Source organism: Poecilia reticulata, linkage group LG21 (genome assembly GCF_000633615.1).
Source record: "Poecilia reticulata strain Guanapo linkage group LG21, Guppy_female_1.0+MT, whole genome shotgun sequence".
NCBI lineage: Eukaryota > Metazoa > Chordata > Actinopteri > Cyprinodontiformes > Poeciliidae > Poecilia > Poecilia reticulata.
In genome coordinates this window covers 17,773,541-17,794,630 of record NC_024351.1, presented here as the reverse complement: position 1 = coordinate 17,794,630, position 21,090 = coordinate 17,773,541, and the positions used below count along the sequence as shown (strand labels likewise).

At 41.3% G+C, this 21,090-nt stretch overlaps 3 protein-coding genes across 4 annotated transcripts in view; 1 reads left to right on the top strand and 2 right to left on the bottom strand.

The window, feature by feature from the left end:
• Positions 1 to 1,550, bottom strand: part of mmut (methylmalonyl CoA mutase) — a 17,377-nt gene extending 15,827 nt beyond the window's left edge. Inside the window, exons 1-2 of the mRNA XM_008398467.2 lie at positions 1,452 to 1,550; positions 301 to 741 (exon numbers count right to left, since the gene is read on the bottom strand). Of these exons, the coding sequence (XP_008396689.1) occupies positions 301 to 705 (405 nt within the window). The 5' untranslated portion in view covers positions 706 to 741; positions 1,452 to 1,550. The remainder of the gene's footprint in view (positions 1 to 300; positions 742 to 1,451) is intronic.
• Positions 1,551 to 2,922: 1,372 nt separating this feature from the next.
• fkbp1b (FKBP prolyl isomerase 1B) lies at positions 2,923 to 13,840 on the bottom strand. Its single transcript, XM_008398282.2, has 4 exons — positions 13,598 to 13,840; positions 12,257 to 12,304; positions 5,032 to 5,144; positions 2,923 to 3,711 (listed from the first exon to the last, which is right to left on the bottom strand). Exons 1-4 carry the CDS (start codon positions 13,632 to 13,634, stop codon positions 3,583 to 3,585), a joined length of 327 nt encoding a protein of 108 aa, XP_008396504.1. The 5' UTR covers positions 13,635 to 13,840; the 3' UTR covers positions 2,923 to 3,582.
• A 309-nt stretch (positions 13,841 to 14,149) lies between these two features.
• Positions 14,150 to 21,075, top strand: wdcp (WD repeat and coiled coil containing). 2 transcript variants are annotated; one of them, XM_008398283.1, is made up of 4 exons: positions 14,150 to 14,277; positions 15,823 to 17,737; positions 17,884 to 18,004; positions 19,213 to 21,075. In XM_008398283.1, the coding sequence occupies exons 2-4, from the start codon at positions 15,824 to 15,826 to the stop codon at positions 19,404 to 19,406; spliced, it is 2,229 nt and encodes a 742-aa protein (XP_008396505.1). In that variant the 5' UTR covers positions 14,150 to 14,277; position 15,823; the 3' UTR covers positions 19,407 to 21,075. The 2 variants fall into 2 exon arrangements, with proteins under 2 accessions (XP_008396505.1, XP_008396506.1); XM_008398284.2 differs by lacking the exon at positions 14,150 to 14,277 and having other exon boundaries at positions 15,629 to 17,737.
• The last annotated feature ends 15 nt before the right edge of the window (positions 21,076 to 21,090 follow it).

The following is a 21,090-nucleotide window of genomic DNA, read 5'->3' as shown; positions in this document are numbered from 1 at the left end:
GGCCTCATCCCGGCCGCTTCACTCTCGGCTGCGAACCGCTCCAGTGAGAGCTGCAGATCACGTTCCGATGAAGCCAACAGGACCACATCATCCGCAAAAAGCAGAGATGCGATCCTAAGGCCACCAAAACGGATCCCCTCAACACCTYGGCTGCGCCTAGAAATTCTGTCCATAAAAGTAATGAACAGAATCGGTGACAAAGGGCAGCCTTGGCGGACTCCATGCGGAGTCCAACTCTCTCTCTTACATACATGTGGTATGCAAGAAACCACATTTAAGTTAAGTCAACTTAAGGTAAACCAGTTTACCTTTAATGTTGTCCTTGTAGAACTTGTTGCTCTCCTCCACAGTGCTGAAGCCAGCATACTGCCTGATTGTCCAGGGTCTGTAGGTGTACATGGTGGGATAGGGCCCTCTAGTGTATGGAAAGACTCCTGGCAGCTCGTCGGCACGTCCCTCAGAGTCAGCCTGCGTGTACACCGGCTTGATGTTGAGCCCCTCAGGTGTGCGCCAGATCAGATCTTCAGGGTTCTTCCCCTTGAGCTGCTTCTTAGCCAGGCCGGCCCACTCGGCGTTCAGCTTGACCTCGTCCTGACACGACACCGAGGTGTGAATATGTAAGCGGTGTGCCTGGGCTGAGGAGACGCAGGCTACGGCCAGGCGGCGGGCAGCCAGCGCTGCACATGCCCTCTGAGCCGACAACATCCTGACAGCTGGCTCACTCACACACGCATGGGTAACCTGGAGGAACACAGATGGGGTGGAGAAGGAGATATGGTGAAATGTGAGCTTCAAAAAAAAAAAAAAAAAAAAGAATGTTATATATATATATATATTCATGACACACTTTTGCCCTGATGCGCAATAATCATTTCACTTATTTTCATCATAGCTATGTCAAGCGATCAGGTAAAGCTGCCAAAGATGCAGCCAAAATCACTTAATCAGTTTGTCATCCAGGTGAACACTGGACTTCTTGAGGAAGCTGAAGATGGTGTATGTATGTTGTAAGTGTGTTGTGGAGAGTGTAATATTTTTTTTGTCAAAATCTGTTGGGGTAGCAGCTTCAGAATCAGGGACTTAAAAAAGGCTAAATACGCTGATAAGGAAGACAACAACAACAACAACAACAACGTGTCTTCAGTCAAAGGCTTTATGAGACTTACTGACAAAGCGGAATACTGCTGAATACTAATTCGCGTATTGAGAAACGCGACACATTATTAACACTAAAGGAAGCTTGTGTTCTTTCCCATTAAAATACAGGTAAAAGCAAACTATTAGCGTGATGCTAACTGCTAGCCCACGTTTTCTAACGGTAAACGTTAAATATCTATTAACAGCATCTATTAATAGCAGGACCCAAATAGGACATAACAACCCAGCTAATTTCAGCTGTATTTTACGCAACACGGAACATTTCGCAGAGCATTTTGTGGCAAGTTTCTGACCTTGTAGTTTGTTGTGCTGGTTCAAGCTGATGAGAGGCGTGTTTACCGATGTCCAATGAGGCTCAACAACACTCACCCTCAGCCAATCGTGTACGAGAGTCAAAATCGCGAACTTTGATCCATGACACCGGAAGTTAATATTAAAACAGAACTTGTTGAGTTTGAGTTTAGTGTACACTTTATTTAGCAGTAAATCTCAAATTAATCAAGATCATTGCGCCATAATAGCAATCGGGTGTGTCTTAAATTTATTTTATAAATTGAATTTATTTAATTAATATATGGCACTGTAGCAGACCCAATCTATAATAGTTTCTCTGTTTTTCAAAACAGAGAAAATTGCAATTTACAAAGACAGATACGTGTCAACTGTGGATTTTTTGGTGTGTTATAAAAATAAAACCCTTCATTAAGTTTCCCATTTCTAACTCTTGAATTCGTTACCGCCCCCTCCATCAAGTATTTTTTAATTCACAAAAAGCACAAACCATCATACAGTAATCCAAATCTAATTAGAATTCCATAATACGTATTATTGAATTATAAGAAATTATTTGACATTTTCTAAAGATGTACAAATCTTTTTCTCACCTACCTTGAAGCTCAGAGTAAAAGCTTTAATTTTTAAGTTCATTATATCAAACATTGTACTTCTTTTCAGCCTGTTAAAAGTATCTGTAAGGCTTTTGTACACTGCCTACCTGTGGCCACCCTACGTAACAGCAAGCATGTGCAAATTCCAAGTTGGATCCAGTAATACTTTGTGAATCCTCTTTAAAATCTTCCAGAGGAGAAAAACCCTGATCAAAGTTTGTTTCTGCTTTGATCAGCAAAAAACATATTCTGTCTTGTTTTTCCAGGTTTTTCATAGGACAGAAGGTGAGTGAAAAACTGCAAAGGAAAAACCATCACTTTAAAATATAAGAAAATTTGCAATCTGAGAAAAAGAAAAATTAAATGATTCCATAGCTTTTATATTACACATTTATTTGGCAGCTTTGAAATTATTGCAGTTCCATCTTGTTTGGATGTTTATTGGTTCATCTTTTTCACTTGGAAAAAACTTTAAGCTTGTTTTCCTAAAATAATAAAAAAAACATTTAATGTACTGAAAATTCTCCTTATAAATATTGGAATGAGTACATCTTTTCAGTAATACAGGATGCCACGATAGGTAAAATTTGTCGGTCTTTGGCTCAGAAAATAAGCTAGTGTTTTTATTTTACATGAATTTAATACTTTAATAATACTTGAGATATTCTTTTAATTCTAGTAAATATATTCTAGTTTAAAAAAAAAATGTAGCCCCAAATTTCCAGATCTTGATCAGAGCTTTAACTGCAGTATTCTAAGAAACTTGGATTACACAAGATTCACCAAATTGTGCTTCTCTGGTGTGAATATAGTAAAAGAGTTCGCTGATCACTCTTTTGACTTGATTGTATGAACAATTACAAACAGGACGCAGAGCTCTCAATACAGTACATGCCAAATTTTATTCAGGACTTGGTCAATAAACTGTTGCAGTGGTAATGGCTCTTCAACAACACTGTACAGTATTGGGTTGCACCTGATAGGGTACACTTGCATTAAATGTACAGATAGGTTATAAAACAAACTGAACAGCAACATCATTCAGAGGATTCAGCAGGACAAGCCTTTATCAAAGTGTCTATGCAGACAGTGGTATATAATGCCCAGGATTGTACGGAGCAGAAACGTGGGATCTTGAACATGTGTACCCGTCCTCTGTTGTGTGAACTGTAAGGCAGTTTAGATTGCAATAGATTTTTGGATTTTTATCTGCTTAAAGACTGTTCAGACAGAACTAACATTAGATGAAAACTTTTTTTGTAAAAAAAAGCATGAATCTAAAATATAAGAGTAAAAGTAGAGCAGGACATGAATATCTCTGAACAGAATCTAAAACGACGAGATGCCAGTGAAGCAGCAGAAGTTACATTTAAATACCGAAAAGAAGATGATGTATAAATCAAAACAAAGAAGAGAAGCGGGCGGGAGGTCGTGGCAGGCAGCAAGCAGGTATGGTCTCCTGTAAGAACAGGTCGTGGCGAATGCAGCCCCCTCCAACCCCCGGTCGACCTTCGATCCTTGTGTCGTAAAGCGGCCGTCACTCCAGCTTGAGCAGCTCCACGTCAAAAATAAGCGTGGCGTTTGGCGGGATGACGCCGGGGTGGCCTGTCGCTCCGTAAGCCATGTCTGGTGTGCAGGTGAGTTTCGCCCTCTGGCCGAGGCTCATCTGAGGCGCGGGAAAGAAGACGAACACATCTGGATTTAATCGCAGCGTACTAACAGAGAGAGTAATTTATATTCATTTACTGGTATATTCATACTATTAGGAAATGTTACATACAAAATAAGGTTTGCCTGTTATCTCTTTACATGAATGAGTTTTGTTGTCCTAGGATTTAAAAAAACAAACAAAAAAACGTACAAGCAAGTGAAACCTAAGCTTAAGTGTAATGAGATCTCTAATTTTACAAGAAATTTTAACATATACTCCCTTTAAGTTAATTTTCAAATTTAGCTAAATTAACACAGGGACAAACTAAACAAATTATTTTAAACTTCAGTGAGATACTGACACCAGGTTGCGCACAGCTGAAACAGAGCTTCCTATACCAACTTACCTAAACCTGGAGATTTGATGCAACTACAAAATAAGAATTGTTTTCATTTTCCGTTAATGTAATCTTCAATTCAAAGTTCAAATTTTATGCACGAGGAGGTTCCAGTGGAAACGCCACATTAGTGTGCAACCACTGCAAAATCATGTTGTCATGTTGCAAACCATCAAAACAAGGTTGAGAAACATCACCTTGCTCTGCACACATTGAAACATTGAAAAATGTTTCAATCTTGACTCAGAATCAGATTTATTGATTTTTCAGACAACTATTTATAACATCTGAGTAGAAAATATTCATCTATTTGGGCTTTCTTATGTATATGTTCTACAAATTATGAATCAAAACATTACTGAAGTTGATTTCTGACTCAGGAAAAGGCTAAAAGTCTTTTTCATTACCTTTTTGGCATCTAGACCAAGTTAGACCAGCCCCATTTCAGAATATGGACTAAATCATTCTACACTGAATAGAAAAAAAAAACAAGTTTTGGATCTATAATACATTTATGCATGATAGTTTCATGTCACTTCAGTGGTTAATGTCTGAAAGAATTGGGAAATGTGCCGACAATCCTCCCGGGCAAGTTCCAGTGGATGTACCACAAACTAATTGAATCATCCACCTTCTACACCCGTTGGGGGATGCTGGTGTTTCTCTAGCAGTCTTTTGGTGTAAGGTGGGCTACACACCGGTCCATCACAGGGTAACATAGAGACACATGGGACAAACAAGCATTCAGAGAGGCCAGTTCCCCTTACAGTTATGTTTTTGAACCATTGGGTGAAGCTGGACTACCTCTAGACACCCCACACATTCAAAGAGAGAATAGGCAAACTCAAAGCACAAAGAGCCCAGGCCAGGATTCTAACCCAGGACATTGTTGCTGCAACGCAACAACGCTAACATCTGAAAGCACATTGCCTTCTTACCTGTGCTACTCCTTCCTCCCATCCTTTTATAACCTCCATCCTTCCAATCTTGAACTTAAAAGGTTTGTTCCTGTCTCGAGAGGAGTCAAACTTTTTCCCGTTCTGCAACATACCTGCCAACGACACAATAAATCCAAACACTTTGAGATAAGGCAATCGCACAAGACACGGGTGTTGGTTCAAATAAACAGACATGCTTCCGACATGGTCTGCAAACGATTATTAGGCTGGTGTGGTTTTCTTTCTCGACTGCGATGAACAAAAGCAGTGGGATTCTGAAGTCATTGGCCTAGTTTAGCAGATTATTTTTAAAAGTTAACTAGGCCGTCACTTGCATGTATGTAGACCACAGGGAGAAAAGGATAACAAAGGCACAGGACTCTGCTCCTTCAGAAACAGACCAAACATCCAGGTTTTATAATAAGATTGAGGCCAAGAAATACTTATATAAAGGCAGAAAAACACTGCTCTTCCTTCGCAGGGTGCTGTAATAACTTCAGAGATGCAATGGCTTGTGAACTTTGAAACCCTTTAAAAGCCGAGCAAGCAAAACAATCACACCCTTAAAAACAGTTTGTTATTGTTCCTGCACAACCAATCTGTACCTGTAAGCAAACCCTGCTCTAAGGATCGGTTTGTCTCCACAACTTGGGAATGAGCCGGGTCCAAATAGTAACTTTGGAAGGTTTGTTAAAGGCATGTACTTTGTACTGATCTACAGAAGATGCCTCTAGCACCAGATGTAAAAAGGTATTTTAGTATCAACAAAGCTACAGGCCAAAACACTTGACATTCTTTGATGACTTCTTTTCAATTTTTGATGAAGGCGAACTTTCAACTGCAGCAACTGTAAGAGAAGTCTGCAGATGGTCCGCTGAAGATTTTTGCACAGAAATATACATCTAATTTCTCTGTCTACTGCATTTTTCATGTAGAGTACATCCATCACTGCCTCTGCACAACAATTTAGTAAAAAACATTGATGAAGGCTGGCTGAGTTTGTCTACTGAGCAAATTTCACATCTGCACGTGGATCTTTCTTCGCCAGCTGCTAAATTTCTTATTGATCTCTCACTTATAGAGGAGGTTTCTGCACCTACACCATCACATTCAGCCCTATTGTGATGGAGGAAAGACCATCACCATTTCCTTCAACTTTTTTAGTACAAAACGGTGCGGAGAAGGAGTCTTCTGTACAAAGTTTGTTCAAAGAGCTGAGTGTGTTGAATAAGTTGGAAAGTGTACACAGAAGGAATTGCATACAATATGCAAAATGTGACTCCAAGTGCTTCAGTGCTTTTGGAAAAATCTTACAGATCGGGACAATGTTGGCAATGGTGGTGTGGGAGACGTTTGATAGAAGTTTGTCCCGCAATCGGTGGGTTGCCAGTTTGATCCCCGCTCCACCCGCCTCTTGTCGTTGTGTCCTTGGCAAAACACTTCATCCATCTCGCCTGCTGGTGATCAGATGGTCCAGTAGTGCTGGTGTAAGGCAGCCTCACCTCTGTCAGATCACCCCAGGGCAGTTGCGGCTACTATCAAGTAGCTTGCCACCATCAGTGTGTGAATGTGTTGGTCATTCATTTTAGGTGAGGAGAAGCAGCCAAACCGCCAAACATGTTGTTATTATTTGGAGGGCTGCTAGCCTAGGGTGGGTGTGAAGAGGTGGTAGCCTGGGCATGAGGTCATTAAAACCCTGTCAGAGTTCACATTCTCTGACAACTTATATCCGGGAATGCATGGAGATATCGAGGACAAACTCCAACTGCGTCCAGGATCCAACTATTTTGACACCACCGAAATGAACCATCAACATCTGACTATGGATAATTTCCAGTGCCTGGTCAAAGCCAGTCTGGAAACTCTCTCACTCCTCCAGTTTCTGATGCACCCTGCAGACACCATCAAAATTTTGAGTTTTAGTCTTATGGTAAAACGTTAGCTTGTTTTACCACAAGCTTAATAATTTTTATAATTTAGAACTTTGTCCATTTTTACACCAGTAGCATAAAACAAGCTCAGTCGTTTTGGCACGTCACACGGAATGAAAGCATCAGAAAGAGAAAAAATATCCTGACCACCTGCTTATCAAGTGGCTCCGTGATAGTCCCCAATTTAGCTGCCTGTCATAATTCTTTCCAATAAGTGTGAATATTTGGCATTTAAAGTTGGTGTCAACCAAAATGTAGTCATGGTGTCTTGCCCTTCTAGTCATATGAATGTTGATACTGTACTGCTTCTCCTCTTTCGCTTCCCCTAAAATTAGCGAGTCTACAGTTTCTGAGAAGCCTCCGAAGTCCATATATCAATGGCCACGGCCCTTTCCAATCGGGGAGTCAACAGGTTCGCACACACACCAAGGCAAACGCCACCTGCTGCAGGTCATTCGAGTAGCAGGACGACAACTTTTGGCAACAAGCTCATAAAGTGGGTTCAGTTTAGTGAGTTCAGTGGGGGGCAATTCAAATTAAAACACTGTCCACATGAAGGGAGGCTATGGAGGGATGATGACTCTTGTGATTGGACGACGGGGTTGTGGATGACGTAAAGAAGATCCGGAATATATATAAGCTACTTTTTTTTTTTTTTTTTTACTGTAGGCACAGCTAAGTGGATTTCACGCAAGGTGAAATGTCCAATGAAAAGATGGTGCATATAAAAATTTGTTCAAAAGAAAAAAAGGGAATAACTTAACAGAATGATTCCCAATATTTACACTGCACTGCACAAACAAAGCACTGACCCAGAACCCATATTGCTGACCACCCAAGACTCACAGAGTGTCACTGCTCTGTTATCAGTTTTTGTGTAGCTAAGCCTGGGCGAGGTCTGCAAAAATAAAGCCCAGCCTATCCCTTCCTGCGCTCGACTCCCAGGCTCTCTCTCCCCGTCAGAGGGTTTCACTTGGTTGTAGGCTGGCGGGACGCCATACCACACCGGGGTGGGGTTATTTTTACTCCGTTTACTGTATCCTGTGTTGCCCCTCGTCTAGAAAAGCTGCCAGTAGAGTAGCCCCCTGGGCTCAAATGCAGATGAACTGAGACGTGTGTAAAGCTATCTGCCGACCAGACCCGCGTCAGTGCTGCATGGTCAACATGTCTTAATGACTAAGTCGTCTCGCACATTATTCTTCGCATAATGGAGTAACTTCGAGAAGGAGTACTTAGAATCAATTTATTACTATAGTCTTGGTTGCATCTTTTTCATGAACAAACAAGGTTTGTTTAATTAATATAAGCGTATATAACTTATTTTTCCTCACGCCATCTGAGGAATGGCGCAGAGTACAGCTGCACTGTATTCTGCAGCTGTGTAGAGGGTATTATGTTTACAATCAGAATACGAGCTGTGAAAAAAGCCTGTCAAACAGTCAATCACTCGTCAGGAGATGATGTCCGTCTGAATCTCAAGGTGTTTTTTCCCCCCTCTCTTGCATAAACTCCACACTGTTGGTAGCGAAAACATCCACAGACACTCAAACAACATTTCCTCCCTGGAAGTAGTTTGGCAGCTCGTGACTTTCAGCCTACTCTTCAGGCGCACCTCTTAATCTGTCAAGCCTCAGCTTTGGTGTTCTCAGGTGTCAAAGTCTAGAACCTAAACTTGTTATAGAACAACCCAAATTAGGCTTTCCCCCACTGGTAGTTTTATTTAAGTAAAAAAAAAGAAAAAAAACCTAGGAGCACTGCTCGTCACAGAAACCCGGTGCCGCCAATCACTCCATTTATCTCGGACTCATTTTCCTTTCTTCGTGCTGGCTGATACCGTATCAGCCTACGTTTTCCTCCTTTGGCGACAGTCTGATATGCTTAGAAACAAGCTTGAGACAGCAGGACTGCAGCTGTTAGAGCTGCCACTCCGTGAGCACATGGACATTTGGGCTTCATGACAGAAACAGGGGCATGAGTGAATGAGAGGGAACCGCAGTGCCTTGACAAAGTATTCAAACCTCTTGAACCTACGACTACAAACGATATCTTTCAATAGGATTATCTGTGATGATGAATCCCAACGCTACATAATGCATGAATGTGAAGCGGGACAAAAATCAAACAGGTTCTACATTTATTGCAAATTAAGAATATTTGCTAAAAGTTCCCTTGCGATTTTTATTAATGCCAATATCAAAAACACTGAACATTGGATTGAACTGTTTACTTCATCATTTGGAAACAGGTCATTTTGGCACAACTGGAAACTAACAACCTAAACTAACCAGCCAGGTAAGGACAGCACTAATCATTAACCATGTAAACACCATGATCCCCACCATTAAGACAAGATTACGGCCAAAGATTTAGAGAGAAGCGGCAAAAACAAATGAGGTGGATTAGCAATGCTTGCCAACAACTGACAGTGTCATCCAGGACATGTTACTGTGGAATATCGTCTCTTTCACCTGGATATTTGGCTGTTAACATGTCACGGCGATCATTAGACCGTCAAACACCAACAGTCTAATGATTGCAGCAAATTTCTTCAGATTTTCTGCGAGACTGACTGCTACAGGAGATCCTTCCTGTCCACAGCATCAACATCCACGTTGACTCTTTGGAAGTACCTGGTTGAAATTAGTTATAACATTTAACGTCCCTTTAGGATGAATAAAAGTATTTTTGAATTGAATGTGAATTTATTTCAAATATGGTGGTGGCATCATCATGGTGTGGGGAAGCCTTTTTTCGGCAGGAACAGGGCAGTCAGCCAGAGTGGATAAATGGAAGAATCTAAACAAAGAATGAGACATTTTCCCAAGAGGAATGGGTAAAGTTATACAAAAAAGATGATTCATGATGGCTGAACAATCTGTTTAGCTTTTCCTGTGGACATCGCCTTGTATAAATTTCCACTTAATGTGCTATTTTATGTTGGGCCATCGCATAAAATTCCCCTTAAATCTGCACTTGGAGCAAGACAAAATGTGTAGAATAGGAGGCATGAATACTTTAGAAAAGCACTGTATTCTGCAGGTTTGAGTGCCAGAGCTGGTATCTGCCGCGTTGGCAGTGACCTCTCTGCTAATTTGGGCGATCGCAACTCTCACCGGGAGTCAGAGAGAGGTCACCGCCGCAAATCTTTGTGTCTGTCCGCTCTGGCATGCGAGTGTCTGCACGTCTTAGATCCCTGGGGTGAAAAGACGAGAAATCAAAAAGAAGAGGCACGGCGGTTTTGAAGAGCAACAGAGGAGTTCTGGATTGCTAAATGCTGGAAAACAGAGCAGAGTAGGTCCTTAATCTAGTTATGTTTGGAGAACTATCTCTCCTTACCGTTTGAGGTCGTGTCTCTATTTCTGGTCAAATAGAATCAGGGAAGGGTTGAGGAAAGGCCAACACTCTCAGATTTTGAATTAAGAGTTTAATTAACAAACTCTTCCAAGAAACTTCTTTGTGCGAGATTCTAATTGCTTTAAAATAAAACAACTATATTTGATATTTCTGCAAAAACGGGAGTGTCTTTAGTCGTTTTCCACGATGTATAGTTTTTACATTTCATATAAAGAGAAACATTTTCCATCTAATCTGTGCAAATGCATTTTCCCATGCTCATACAATTAGATTTTTTAGCCTTTTGTACAGACTTGCTCTGGCTTAACTCTGTACTTTGTAAGGCATTGCCTCCAAAATACCAGCAGCTTACAGGCAAATCCAGCCGGTCGAACGGCAAAGAAAATTAAAGATGGGAGGGGGAAACGTCACTTTAAGTTCAACAAGACAATACAGGAGTCCAAGAGTAACTGATTTGGAAACATCTATTGGAAAACACTAAGAAATTACAGCTAAATTATCAGTTTTGTATTAAAAAAAAAAAAAGGAAAAAAAAAAATCGCGACACTTCATCTTTGCTTTTCACTACATGTTGCGCATAATCGCTGTCCCCAAATGGCCAGCCTAAGCCAGGAGACTCCCAACAGAGATCATCCTAAAAAAAAAAACTGAAGCCTTTGTCTAAGCTGATGTTCATCCAAGCTGTTAGCAGACTCCATCAAAAGGGACGCAGAAGCCAGTTTTCTCACACAAGACAGGGATTATTAGTATCCCAGACGTCTACTTTGTTAAAATATAAACCAAATGTTACAGAATATAAAATAAAAATTGGTTTCAGACGTCACAAAAAAACAAAAGGTATTTGGCAAAATTGTTCTATTTGTACATCACTGCCTGCAAGGTCTCATTCTCCAGACGTTCCAGAAGGTTCTGCTTTGGGACCCCTGTTGCTTTTGCTCTCATCCTATTGGTCCCATACTATTTTGTAAAGATATCTCATATCACTATTATGCAGATGATGCCCGGCTGTGTATTTCTTTTCTTCCAAACTCAGTTTCAAAACTCTGTATTCCACTGAAATGCCTCGCTTCCACTAAAACCCAATTGGTTGACAGTTTTCTTTATTTAAACGAAGAAGAAAACTGAAAATTATCTTCGCACCAAAGCACTAAAGATAAGGAGATCACTGGGGCCATCAGTGTTTGAGCTAAATCCACAAAGTTTAACTGATAAACATTTACTCATCGGAACATCCTTGAATTTTATTCAGTTGAAAGTGACTCACACATTAGTAAAACACAGCTGAACTCTGGGCCAAATAAACATTCAAATTACTGCAAAGGCCAAGAAGAAAAGCCCAGAGGCAATGCCACAAAAATACCAATACTTAACCAGTTTACGGTAGAAAACGTGCCAGAATGGACCTGGTTCTATATGCACATAAAAGAAAACACGTGATGCCGACAGATGACATGTGAACTAGGTTCTGTTTACTTTCTGTCTGACCTAGTTGTCTGGACAGCCTACCCCGAGGCACAGAACAGCCCAAATTTATTTCCCCAAACGTCTCCATGTCTTACTGCCCCACCTTAAAACAAGGCCTTCTGACAAACAGGAAAACGAAAGCAGACGCATGTATGTGCGTGTGTGTGTGTGTGTGTGTGAGTGACAAGCTGAAACAGACTCTAGCAGAGGAAAACATCTGACTTCTCTTTCAGAACCAAAGCAAACTAATGGTGCCTGACAGAGGAGGCGCAGCCCCGCAGAGCTTATGAAACTCAAACCAACACGCAGGTGCACCGGCCTGCAGAATGTGGGAATTGTGCGAGCGAGCGACTTGTAACATGAGCAGAGCAGACCACGTCCAAAACGGGCAGATTTCCTCTTTCAGCAGCAAGGACAAAGGAAGGATGCAGAGTTTCAAGAGAATCAGGATATGAGAAAAAAAACAAAACAATTACCTATGTAATGAACAACACATGTTTGGCCTTTCTTTGGAAATGTTCGCCCTGTTAAGAAAAGAAAGAAAACAAATATTAGTGTATGCTCACACTTCTGAGAAGGAGAGGCTTATCTTGTAATTCAATAGTTATGAAACGGTAAATATGTTTTTAGATGCAGTTTTTTTGTTGTTGCCGTTTTATGTTGTTTCCTCTATTCCGCATCATTTTAAGTTAAGCTTTTTCTGCAAATTGGTTTATTTTTCTATTCTGTAGTAAAATGTTTGAGCTGCATGTTAGAATCTGGAATGGATTTAAAAAAGAAAACATGGAAATGGGTTGTTAAAAGGACCAATACAGATTTTAGAGATGCACGAATCGAATCAGTCAGCCAAATATCCGACTGTCAATATTACCTTCATTAAAAGCAGACTGACCTTTTTTTTCTTCATAAAAAGACATTTTTGTTTCATTTTCTGAGAAACAAGCTGTAGAAAACGGGAGAAAAAAATGAGAAAAACTGAATTATCTGGTCAGTTTATTTTTTTTTAAACCCAGAAATTGTTACCACCCTTTGAAATCCTGTTCAGTGCAGCTTAAATAGATTTGATTATCAAAGATCTTTATCAATCATGAATGTGCAAAGAAACCAAACAGGTCATAGTGAGTGCTAAAACCCAAGGAAGCTCCATGAAGGTTTGGGGTCACTTTCTAAAAACTTTACATTTCATGCATATTCCATGACACAGTTGTGTTTTTATTGACACTGTGCATTTGTGGGAGGGGAAAACTCATCTCTAGATTGTTTTAAGTTTAAGTTCCAAGATCTCCAGGATCCAAACCTCTGCTCCCTGCCTTCAAGCCTGGAGACTAACTTCATTCGGATCTGTCACTCCCTTGTGGCAACAGTAGCCTGCATGCATTTTGCTCAGAGTATAAATATAATCTGCTTACTTTTGACAATGAGAGTTAGGACACAGGTTCAGGTTCCTTACTTCGGTTTTTGTCCGAAATTAAGGTAACAATTTTCTGATGCCACGCAAAACAGTAATTTACGGAGTCCCGTTATGTCAAATTGGTAGGACTAGCACGTTTCATAGTGAGTATGGAGCGTTCTGGATAGATGCCATGCAAGCCTTTCAGTGAGGATGAGCCCCTTCGAGATTGAGCGTTATCACACAACTCTAATTATAGCTCAAACAGGTTTTTAACTATCTACGCCAACTCGTAATATTCATTTATGAAAATTGTACTTTTGGAACGGCAACATTATTCACGAGCACCACGACATTCCAGGGAGTCAGCAACAGCACCACTTCCCACCCCGCATCAAAGACAGCCCAGGCGGCTACGTTTACTTACCATCACCAGGAGATATGGTCTCGACTTCTACGCCCATGGTTGTGCTACTTTGAAGGCTAACTAAGAAACATAAAACCTAAAAAAGCCCTTTCAACAGCCGGCGTTGCCCTCTTTTGCGGCTACAAGTCGGGCTTAATCGATTGAAATCATGTATTCAGCGGACTACCATCGACCCCCGCAGCCTCGACCAGCCGTCACACAGAGAGCCCAGATATTCTGTCGCGAGACACAGTCGAGAACTACAACTACATCACGATCTTGCGCCCCATCGGGCAGATGCTAGTTCTTGTTGTTCATTTGTCTGTTTTTTTTTTTTTTTTTCCTGAGTTAATTTCAGGGTCATATAATGCAAAACTTTATTTTTTTGGGGGGGGGGGGGGGTTGTTGTTGTTTTTTGCCTGGTTGTGTGTGTGTGTTTTTTTTTATGCGATTAAGTATTTATTTTATTTTACAGCCAACGGTTTATAAAGCATTCAAAGAGGCGAAACAGAAATTATTGGTCAACAAACTACATATCCCATAGTGCACTTACCCTAGTACGATTAGTTTTGTTTCCGGGTCACTCACGAGAGCAACGTTGTAGGCACATTTCAGCCGGTAACAATGTGAAGAAACACGAAATGGTGTTTCTATCTATGCTTTTGTCACGTTTTCGTCTGAAACGGCTGATGCATTTTCAGGTATGCTAAGTAAAGTCGCATGTTTGTGCAGTCCTGTTCGTAATTTGATTTCACATCTACTTGCCAGACTTGTCTGTAAAATTTGTGAACTCAGTGTAGAAATAGCCTGTGACCCCATAGATCATATCATGCTCAATGTATTTTTGCTATTTTGTTTCGAGTTCCATTTTAAGCAAGATACAGAATTCCCTGCAAGTGCTTCAGGTGACACCAAATAAGGCAGATTATCTAAGTTATTTTGGAGCGTTTATTTGTTTGATTGTGGATTCAAGTAGGTTTGCGTAGTAACTTGATGGCTTCATCAAAATGCTGGAGCCAAATGTGAGGATTTTGCATTGATTTCTGCCAAATTTGGCAACAACATTGGCATAAGATGCGATTTGTCAGGAGGACCAGGGCGGAATTGCAGATTTCTAGTTTATGTACTTGGTGGAGATCTTCAGTCTGATGTTTTTTCAAAATGTAAATGCAGAACTTTGACTATTTTTAGTCTAAGACATTTTTTTAAAGATTTTAAGTGGGGTGACAGACATGAAAAAAATTATTTATAAAGAAATTATATTTTCCTTTTTATTGTCATTCTTATCATAACATAAAAACGACAACATTGTCATTGCAATAATCTTTATTGCCCCTCAGTGGAGAAATTCATGTGTACCAGTAGCAAAGTAACTGTCAACTTAAAGCATGTAGATCTAAACAAAAATACAAATATAATTTTATATTTGTAAACATAAAATATATATGGTAAACAGACCTAAGAATAACATACTGTACATTAACAGGAACTAAGAAACTAAGGACAAATTTATAACATAGGAAAATACTGAGCATTTGTTAATAACAGACTCCAATTTAAAGAAATATGCAACTGAGTAATGTAAAAAAAAAAAAATTTAAAGAAACCTACAAAACATCTTTGTGCGCTGATATTTTTTTATTTCAGATTTTTAGAATGCCAAATATGTACATAAAGTAATTTTATGGGAAAATTCAAATCTGAACATATTGATCCCACTTAAAATTCTGAAGATCTTTTTTAATGTCAGTGACTGAAAGAAACCCACTATAGGATATAATAATGTTTCATCTACTCCATCTTCTCCATATTTTACTTAAGGTTCCAGATTAAGATCCCAGATGTATATTTGCTTCGTTGTGTAGTTTTACATCTCCCTTATTACTTGAGCCTAAGATCTATTTTGTAAGGCTTACTACCAACTTTCACCATATCTAAAAAAAGACAGTGCGGTGACCCACTCAACACAACATTGTTAATACCCTGGGCTCCTAACTGTACGTTGTTAAGGTCATCCGGCATAAGCAGCTGTAGGTGTTCGTCACGACAGCCTCAGCTCAGGCAGAGGGGGATTAAAGCGTGTACTTGGGAGGAGACACAGGAGAGGCTTTTGCTGTTCTTAATCTGCACAGGTAGCAATAGCTACCCTTGTTCAAATAGTAACTCAGCTAGGTCTCTGTCATCAATGCTTCTTTTTTGAGACGTATACATTTGTCTTCATCTAAGATTTTTCTTGTTCCCTTCAGGATGGATCTTGGTAAAGCAAAGCTGCTTAGGAGTGGACTCAACACTCTGCACCAAGCCATCCACCCTGTGCATGGGATTGCATGGACAGATGGAAAGCAGGTCTGCTTGACGGCTCTCTACTTCGTCAATGGCGAGGTGAAGTTTGGAGACACCAACGTGATCGGGCAGTTTGAGCACGTCTTCGGACTCTTCTGGGGCCCGCTGTGCTGCTCGGACTCCCCTGCTCTTCTGGCTGTCCAGCACAAGAAACATGTCACGGTGTGGCAGCTTCAGCTCAGTGCTCTTGAGCAGAACAAGCTGCTGTGCACGCAAACCTGTGAGATGAGTGAGCCCTTTCCCTTGCTTTCTCAAGGCTGCGTCTGGCATCCTAAACTGGACATGCTGGCTGTGCTGACGAAGCGAGACACGTCCGTGTTGTTTTCTGTCAGGGTCGACAACAGGAGGATCAAAGCAGACATCAGAGGCAGTGGGCTCATTCATTGCGCTTGTTGGACTAAGGATGGCACCCGCCTGGTGGTGGCTATTAGCAGTGCTCTGCATTCGTTCATCTGGAATGACATCCAGAAAAGCCTGGTGGCATGCACCTTTTGCCCTATTTTTGACGTGGGGGGCTACATCTGTGCAATTGAGGCCACCGGGGAAGCTCAGGTAGCTGTGGCAACAGAGCTACCGCTTGATAAATTATGCGGACTAAACTCCGGGATAGCTTTTGACCTGCCAGCAGAGACCGAGACCCTGCAAGGTCAGGGCTCGCACGTAGTCATGGCAGACGATGATGGCATTCTGGATTCGAGAAGGCGGTCTTTTGAGTCAGAGAGATCGTTTATCCCCAGCTCAGGCCCCTTTGATCTTACCCATCTCCTGGCGAAGCACCGTCGCTCGGACCCCAGCCCCCTTATCCACTTGCGCCGCAGAGACACGGTGACAGGTTCTGGACAGGACAGCTCTCACCTCGTTCTGGTTACATATGAGCGAAAGGTAACTACGACCCGCAAAGTCAGCATTCCAGGGATTTTGGTCCCTGACATCGTTGCTTTTGATCCTCGTGCCTCCACAGTTGCAGTTGCTTCCAATACCTGCAACATGGTTCTCGTTTACTGTATCACACCGTCTGCTATGCCCAACATCCAGCAGATTTCTCTGCAGCAGAACGAAAGACCCAAAGGTGTCTGCTTCCTCAGTGACAAGGTGCTGCTGTTGATGGTGGGCAGGCAGAAGACTACCGATCCTGCCTTCCTTCCATCTTCCAACACGGACAAATATATTCTTCGCCTCATATCCAAAGAGCTGATATACGACGGAGAAACAGCTATTGCACCATCCCCCTCTGCTCTCAACCATGAGTCTTCTAATTTCTGCGCAGGGATTAGGAGGCACTCAGAGCACCTGTCAAAGGATGACAGGGAGCGGCCAGGGATAAAAGACTTGGTTCTGCCTGGAAGGGTAGTTTGTTCGCCAGGGAGCAGACGCAGGCTGGTCGAGGAGATCAGGAGCAACGAACCCAGCCCCGTCACCACCTCCGTGGACTTCTCTGAGCGGCAAGAAAGAGCCTCGTCCAGAGCCTCGTCCATCACGGTCGAGAACTTTGACATGGACCACGTCAATCGGATGGCCAGCCTGGCAGTGGGAGGCCAGGCCAGCAGAGACTCCAGCCGGGCAAGTTCTCCTCGCTTCGAGCCATCGGAGAAGCTCCACTCGGAGCCGCCGACGCTACCCATGCCTGAGAAAACGTCCGGACGGACTAGAGAGCGGTCCCTGGAACAGCTTGTTCACAACATGGAAAGGCTTTTTACACGCTTCGCAGACGTACAACAGTGCCTGACTGAAATCAGAGATTATACGCAGAATGGAAAGAAGGCCCCAACGGTCTATCCCAACGTAACTGATCCCCCGTATGTCAATGTCACATGCCAGGTAATGTTGTAGTGACTCGTTTAGTCCTTACCAAGCACATCTTGTCTAGCCATTGTCCTATGCAGTAACTACAACCTTATTTCGACATTGATGGACTTTTTACGCAAGAGCTGGTACTGATTTTCACCTTGTGTTGACACACGCAGAAGCAGTTATCGGAGAATGTGTTCATCGATGAGAGGAGGCCAGTGCTTCTGTGTGATGGGAAGCTGTGCCTGCGTGCCATCCAAGACCTTTTCAACCTTACCACTGTGGAGATGATGTACGGTATGTGTAGAAGAATAGAGCTACCATTACCTAATGGTGTAATGCGTGTCTTTTTGTTTTACTGTCGAACCAAAAGTGGTCTTAGAAGTCCTCTGTGTCTCATAGCAAGTAAGATTAATCATGTTGTGACAGAGAGTACAGAGTTAATCAATGGAAACCACTAGGAGGAAACTCCTTAGTCTTCTTGGGTAGGTCCCTCGCAGTGTGCAGTTCAGGAAACCTCGTTCGATGGGCTTCCTCCTTCTGACCAGGAGCAGTTGGGTGCTTTTACTACCTGAGCCAACTCTCTTTACACATTATCTTTTAGCTACAGCCAACAAAAACGGTTTACTCCATAGAGAATGTCTTTTCAAAGAGTTAATTGTTACCTCGACAACATAGTCTGATATTGTTCTTCTGTTAATGTGCCTCAGCTATTATTGGAAGTGATTAGACGCCTAGATCAGATTACAGGTTTAAAACAAAAGCAGCTTATCATTCCTGATAGGCAAAGTGTTGTTTTGCTTTTGTTTGGTTATTTTCTTCTGATTAACCAACTCATGTTAACTCAACCTGGCAGTGTTCATATTTGCCCGAAGGACGGTTGGTTTTGCAGAATAGCTAGGCCAAGGTCACCTCCACAAATGACCATTGCCAAAACAAAATTATGTGGAGAAGGAAGAGGTTTGCCAAAAAGAACACAATAATTGGCCTAAAGAGAAATGGCACCTTTTAAGAGCTGATGAAAATTAGTTTGTTCTTTTGTTCTAGGCGCTGCAGTTTGTACTGTAAAGACAGCAAAGTATGCTTATAACTCTGCAGAGGACCGTTGCCTAAAATCACATTTATCTTGTCTTACCAACCATTTATTGTTGAAATGCTCCATCAAATAGGTGAACAAATGACGGATATTGTCACTTTTAAGAAGACTGAATATGTGAGGCTTCTGCTATGTTGCGGATTCTAAGAGAACTGATGGCTCGTATCATATCAGGCACTTTTTAGCAGCTTTTCGAGGGTCTTTGTGACTAAAGAAAACCAAGCCAACTATATTGGAGTTATTTAATAGCTTCAGCTAATTGGCAGATATCTTTGCTACTTTCTGCTGTTGAAGCAACAACTGAAATATAAAAGCTAAATGGGGGCTTCTCTAAAATGGGAAATGAACGGTCATTGCTCTTTTCAACTAAAGCCTGGAACGCTAACAGTCTTGTGTATTTCTTTTCCAGGGCCCTTGTGGATCGTACTTGTGGCAGACGCTGATGGCTTTGTGCCTCTGACATTTAAGCCCAAAGATGAACTGACGGTGCGGAACGGGAAGAGGAAATCTACCCTCCGGACTCCTGGAAGTCCAGAGAATTCCTGTCCATCCAGTCCAGCCCCGAGCCAAAACCCGACAACGACTGCAGTAGCCTCCGTGTAGTAGCTCCTGACACACCTGTACAGACTCTCGTAGTAGTGTTTCTCTTTGACTTGCAAACCTGTGACGTCAATGCCACAGAAACCCACTGTTCATACTGCAAATTATATTTTTATAGTAAGAAAAAAACATGGTTTCTGAAGAGTTGCCCTTTCAGATGGTTTATTTAAATATTGCTTCTTTAAAATGAGATTACCTTAAAAAGCTCCTATATTTTTGTTCTTTGAGGAAATTCCTTTCAGTCTTTACAGTCTTCCTTCCTAAATAGCTACAGTTCTGGAGTGCAATTCTAAGTTATTCAAGATGTGTCCCTTGTCAATATTATGTTTTTTTTTTCTCTTAAAAGAAGTGTAAGATTCAGTTTTTACTCCTAAAATGTCTGAAATTTCACTTTTCTGCTTTACAGTTAACTTCAAATATAAAACTGTTAATGTTATACCTGAAAAATTAGGAGTGTTTAACATATTTAAACAAAGCCACCTATTTTCTTGGTTGATGGCAGTAACACGTCTGACCACAAGAGGGTGCAACACTCCACCAATTAACTGACCAGGCACCAACTGCATGGTCAGTTCAAAAGCAACAATCCGGCCATATGGTTTTACTTTTAAGGACATAAAATAAATGTGCTCTTTGCTATTGTTGTCAAAATATCTACATCTAACCTCAAGTGTAAAAAAGTAAATCAAAATACAAAGATATGTGTATGTGTGCGTGTGTGAAACTAAGTACACCCCATAATTCAAACCAGACTTAAGTCAATTTCTCATTGTTGAGGACTGTAGTCTTATTTTTCTAGATATTACAAGTAGTGTTCACAGCCATTCGTTTGTTCCAGCTCGCTTCACGTCCGTCAACGGTATTTCAATCAAATGGAGGTTTGGCCATTTGCACTTTGGTCCCATCCCTTCATAGGACATTGTTCCAAATGTTTTGCGGCTTATCAGCTCAAATTTTTCTGCCAGTTTCTTTCTAGAATTCTGTTTTTCCATAGTCAAACAATCCAAACAAGCTAGCCATCTTTTTCTAGATCATATTGTCTTGAACTGTACAGTTTGACATGCTAAGTAAACCCAGTGAAGGCTAAGATGTAGCTCCTGGGTTTTTGCAGTTTCTCTAAACATTATGCAACTTGCTGTAGCTTTGGGGTGAATTTGCAGAGAAATTCATACGAGGAGAAAATGTCAACTGTCTTAAACACTTAGTATTTGTAAAAAAAAAAAAAAATCTTGGTTGAAAATGGCCTTAACCCTTTCTAGATTGATGGACGGCAGCAGTTGCTTATTTACAATCATTGCTGTTGCCTTTGCGTCGACAAACTGCATAGAGGGAGTTTCCTTGTTGGTGACCAATTAAACAGTGCACATTTTCTGGCTTCTAGGAGGGATGTACTTACTTCATCACACAGATTCTCTTGGTTTGGAAAAAATTAAATCTATGGCATGTTTGACGGGATACAAGCATATGGCATGTTTGTATCCCGTCAAACATGCCATATGTACACTGTACCTCATGTACACTTGAGGTGAGATTTTAAAACTTGGTAAAGACCAGATTGGTTTTATGATGTTCTTATGGATAAAACTCCAGAATTGAAAGAGGGTGTGCTTTCTTCTATACCATAATGGTAAATGTTATTTATGTATACCAATAAACACACATCGTCGTACAACTGGACCCAATTTTT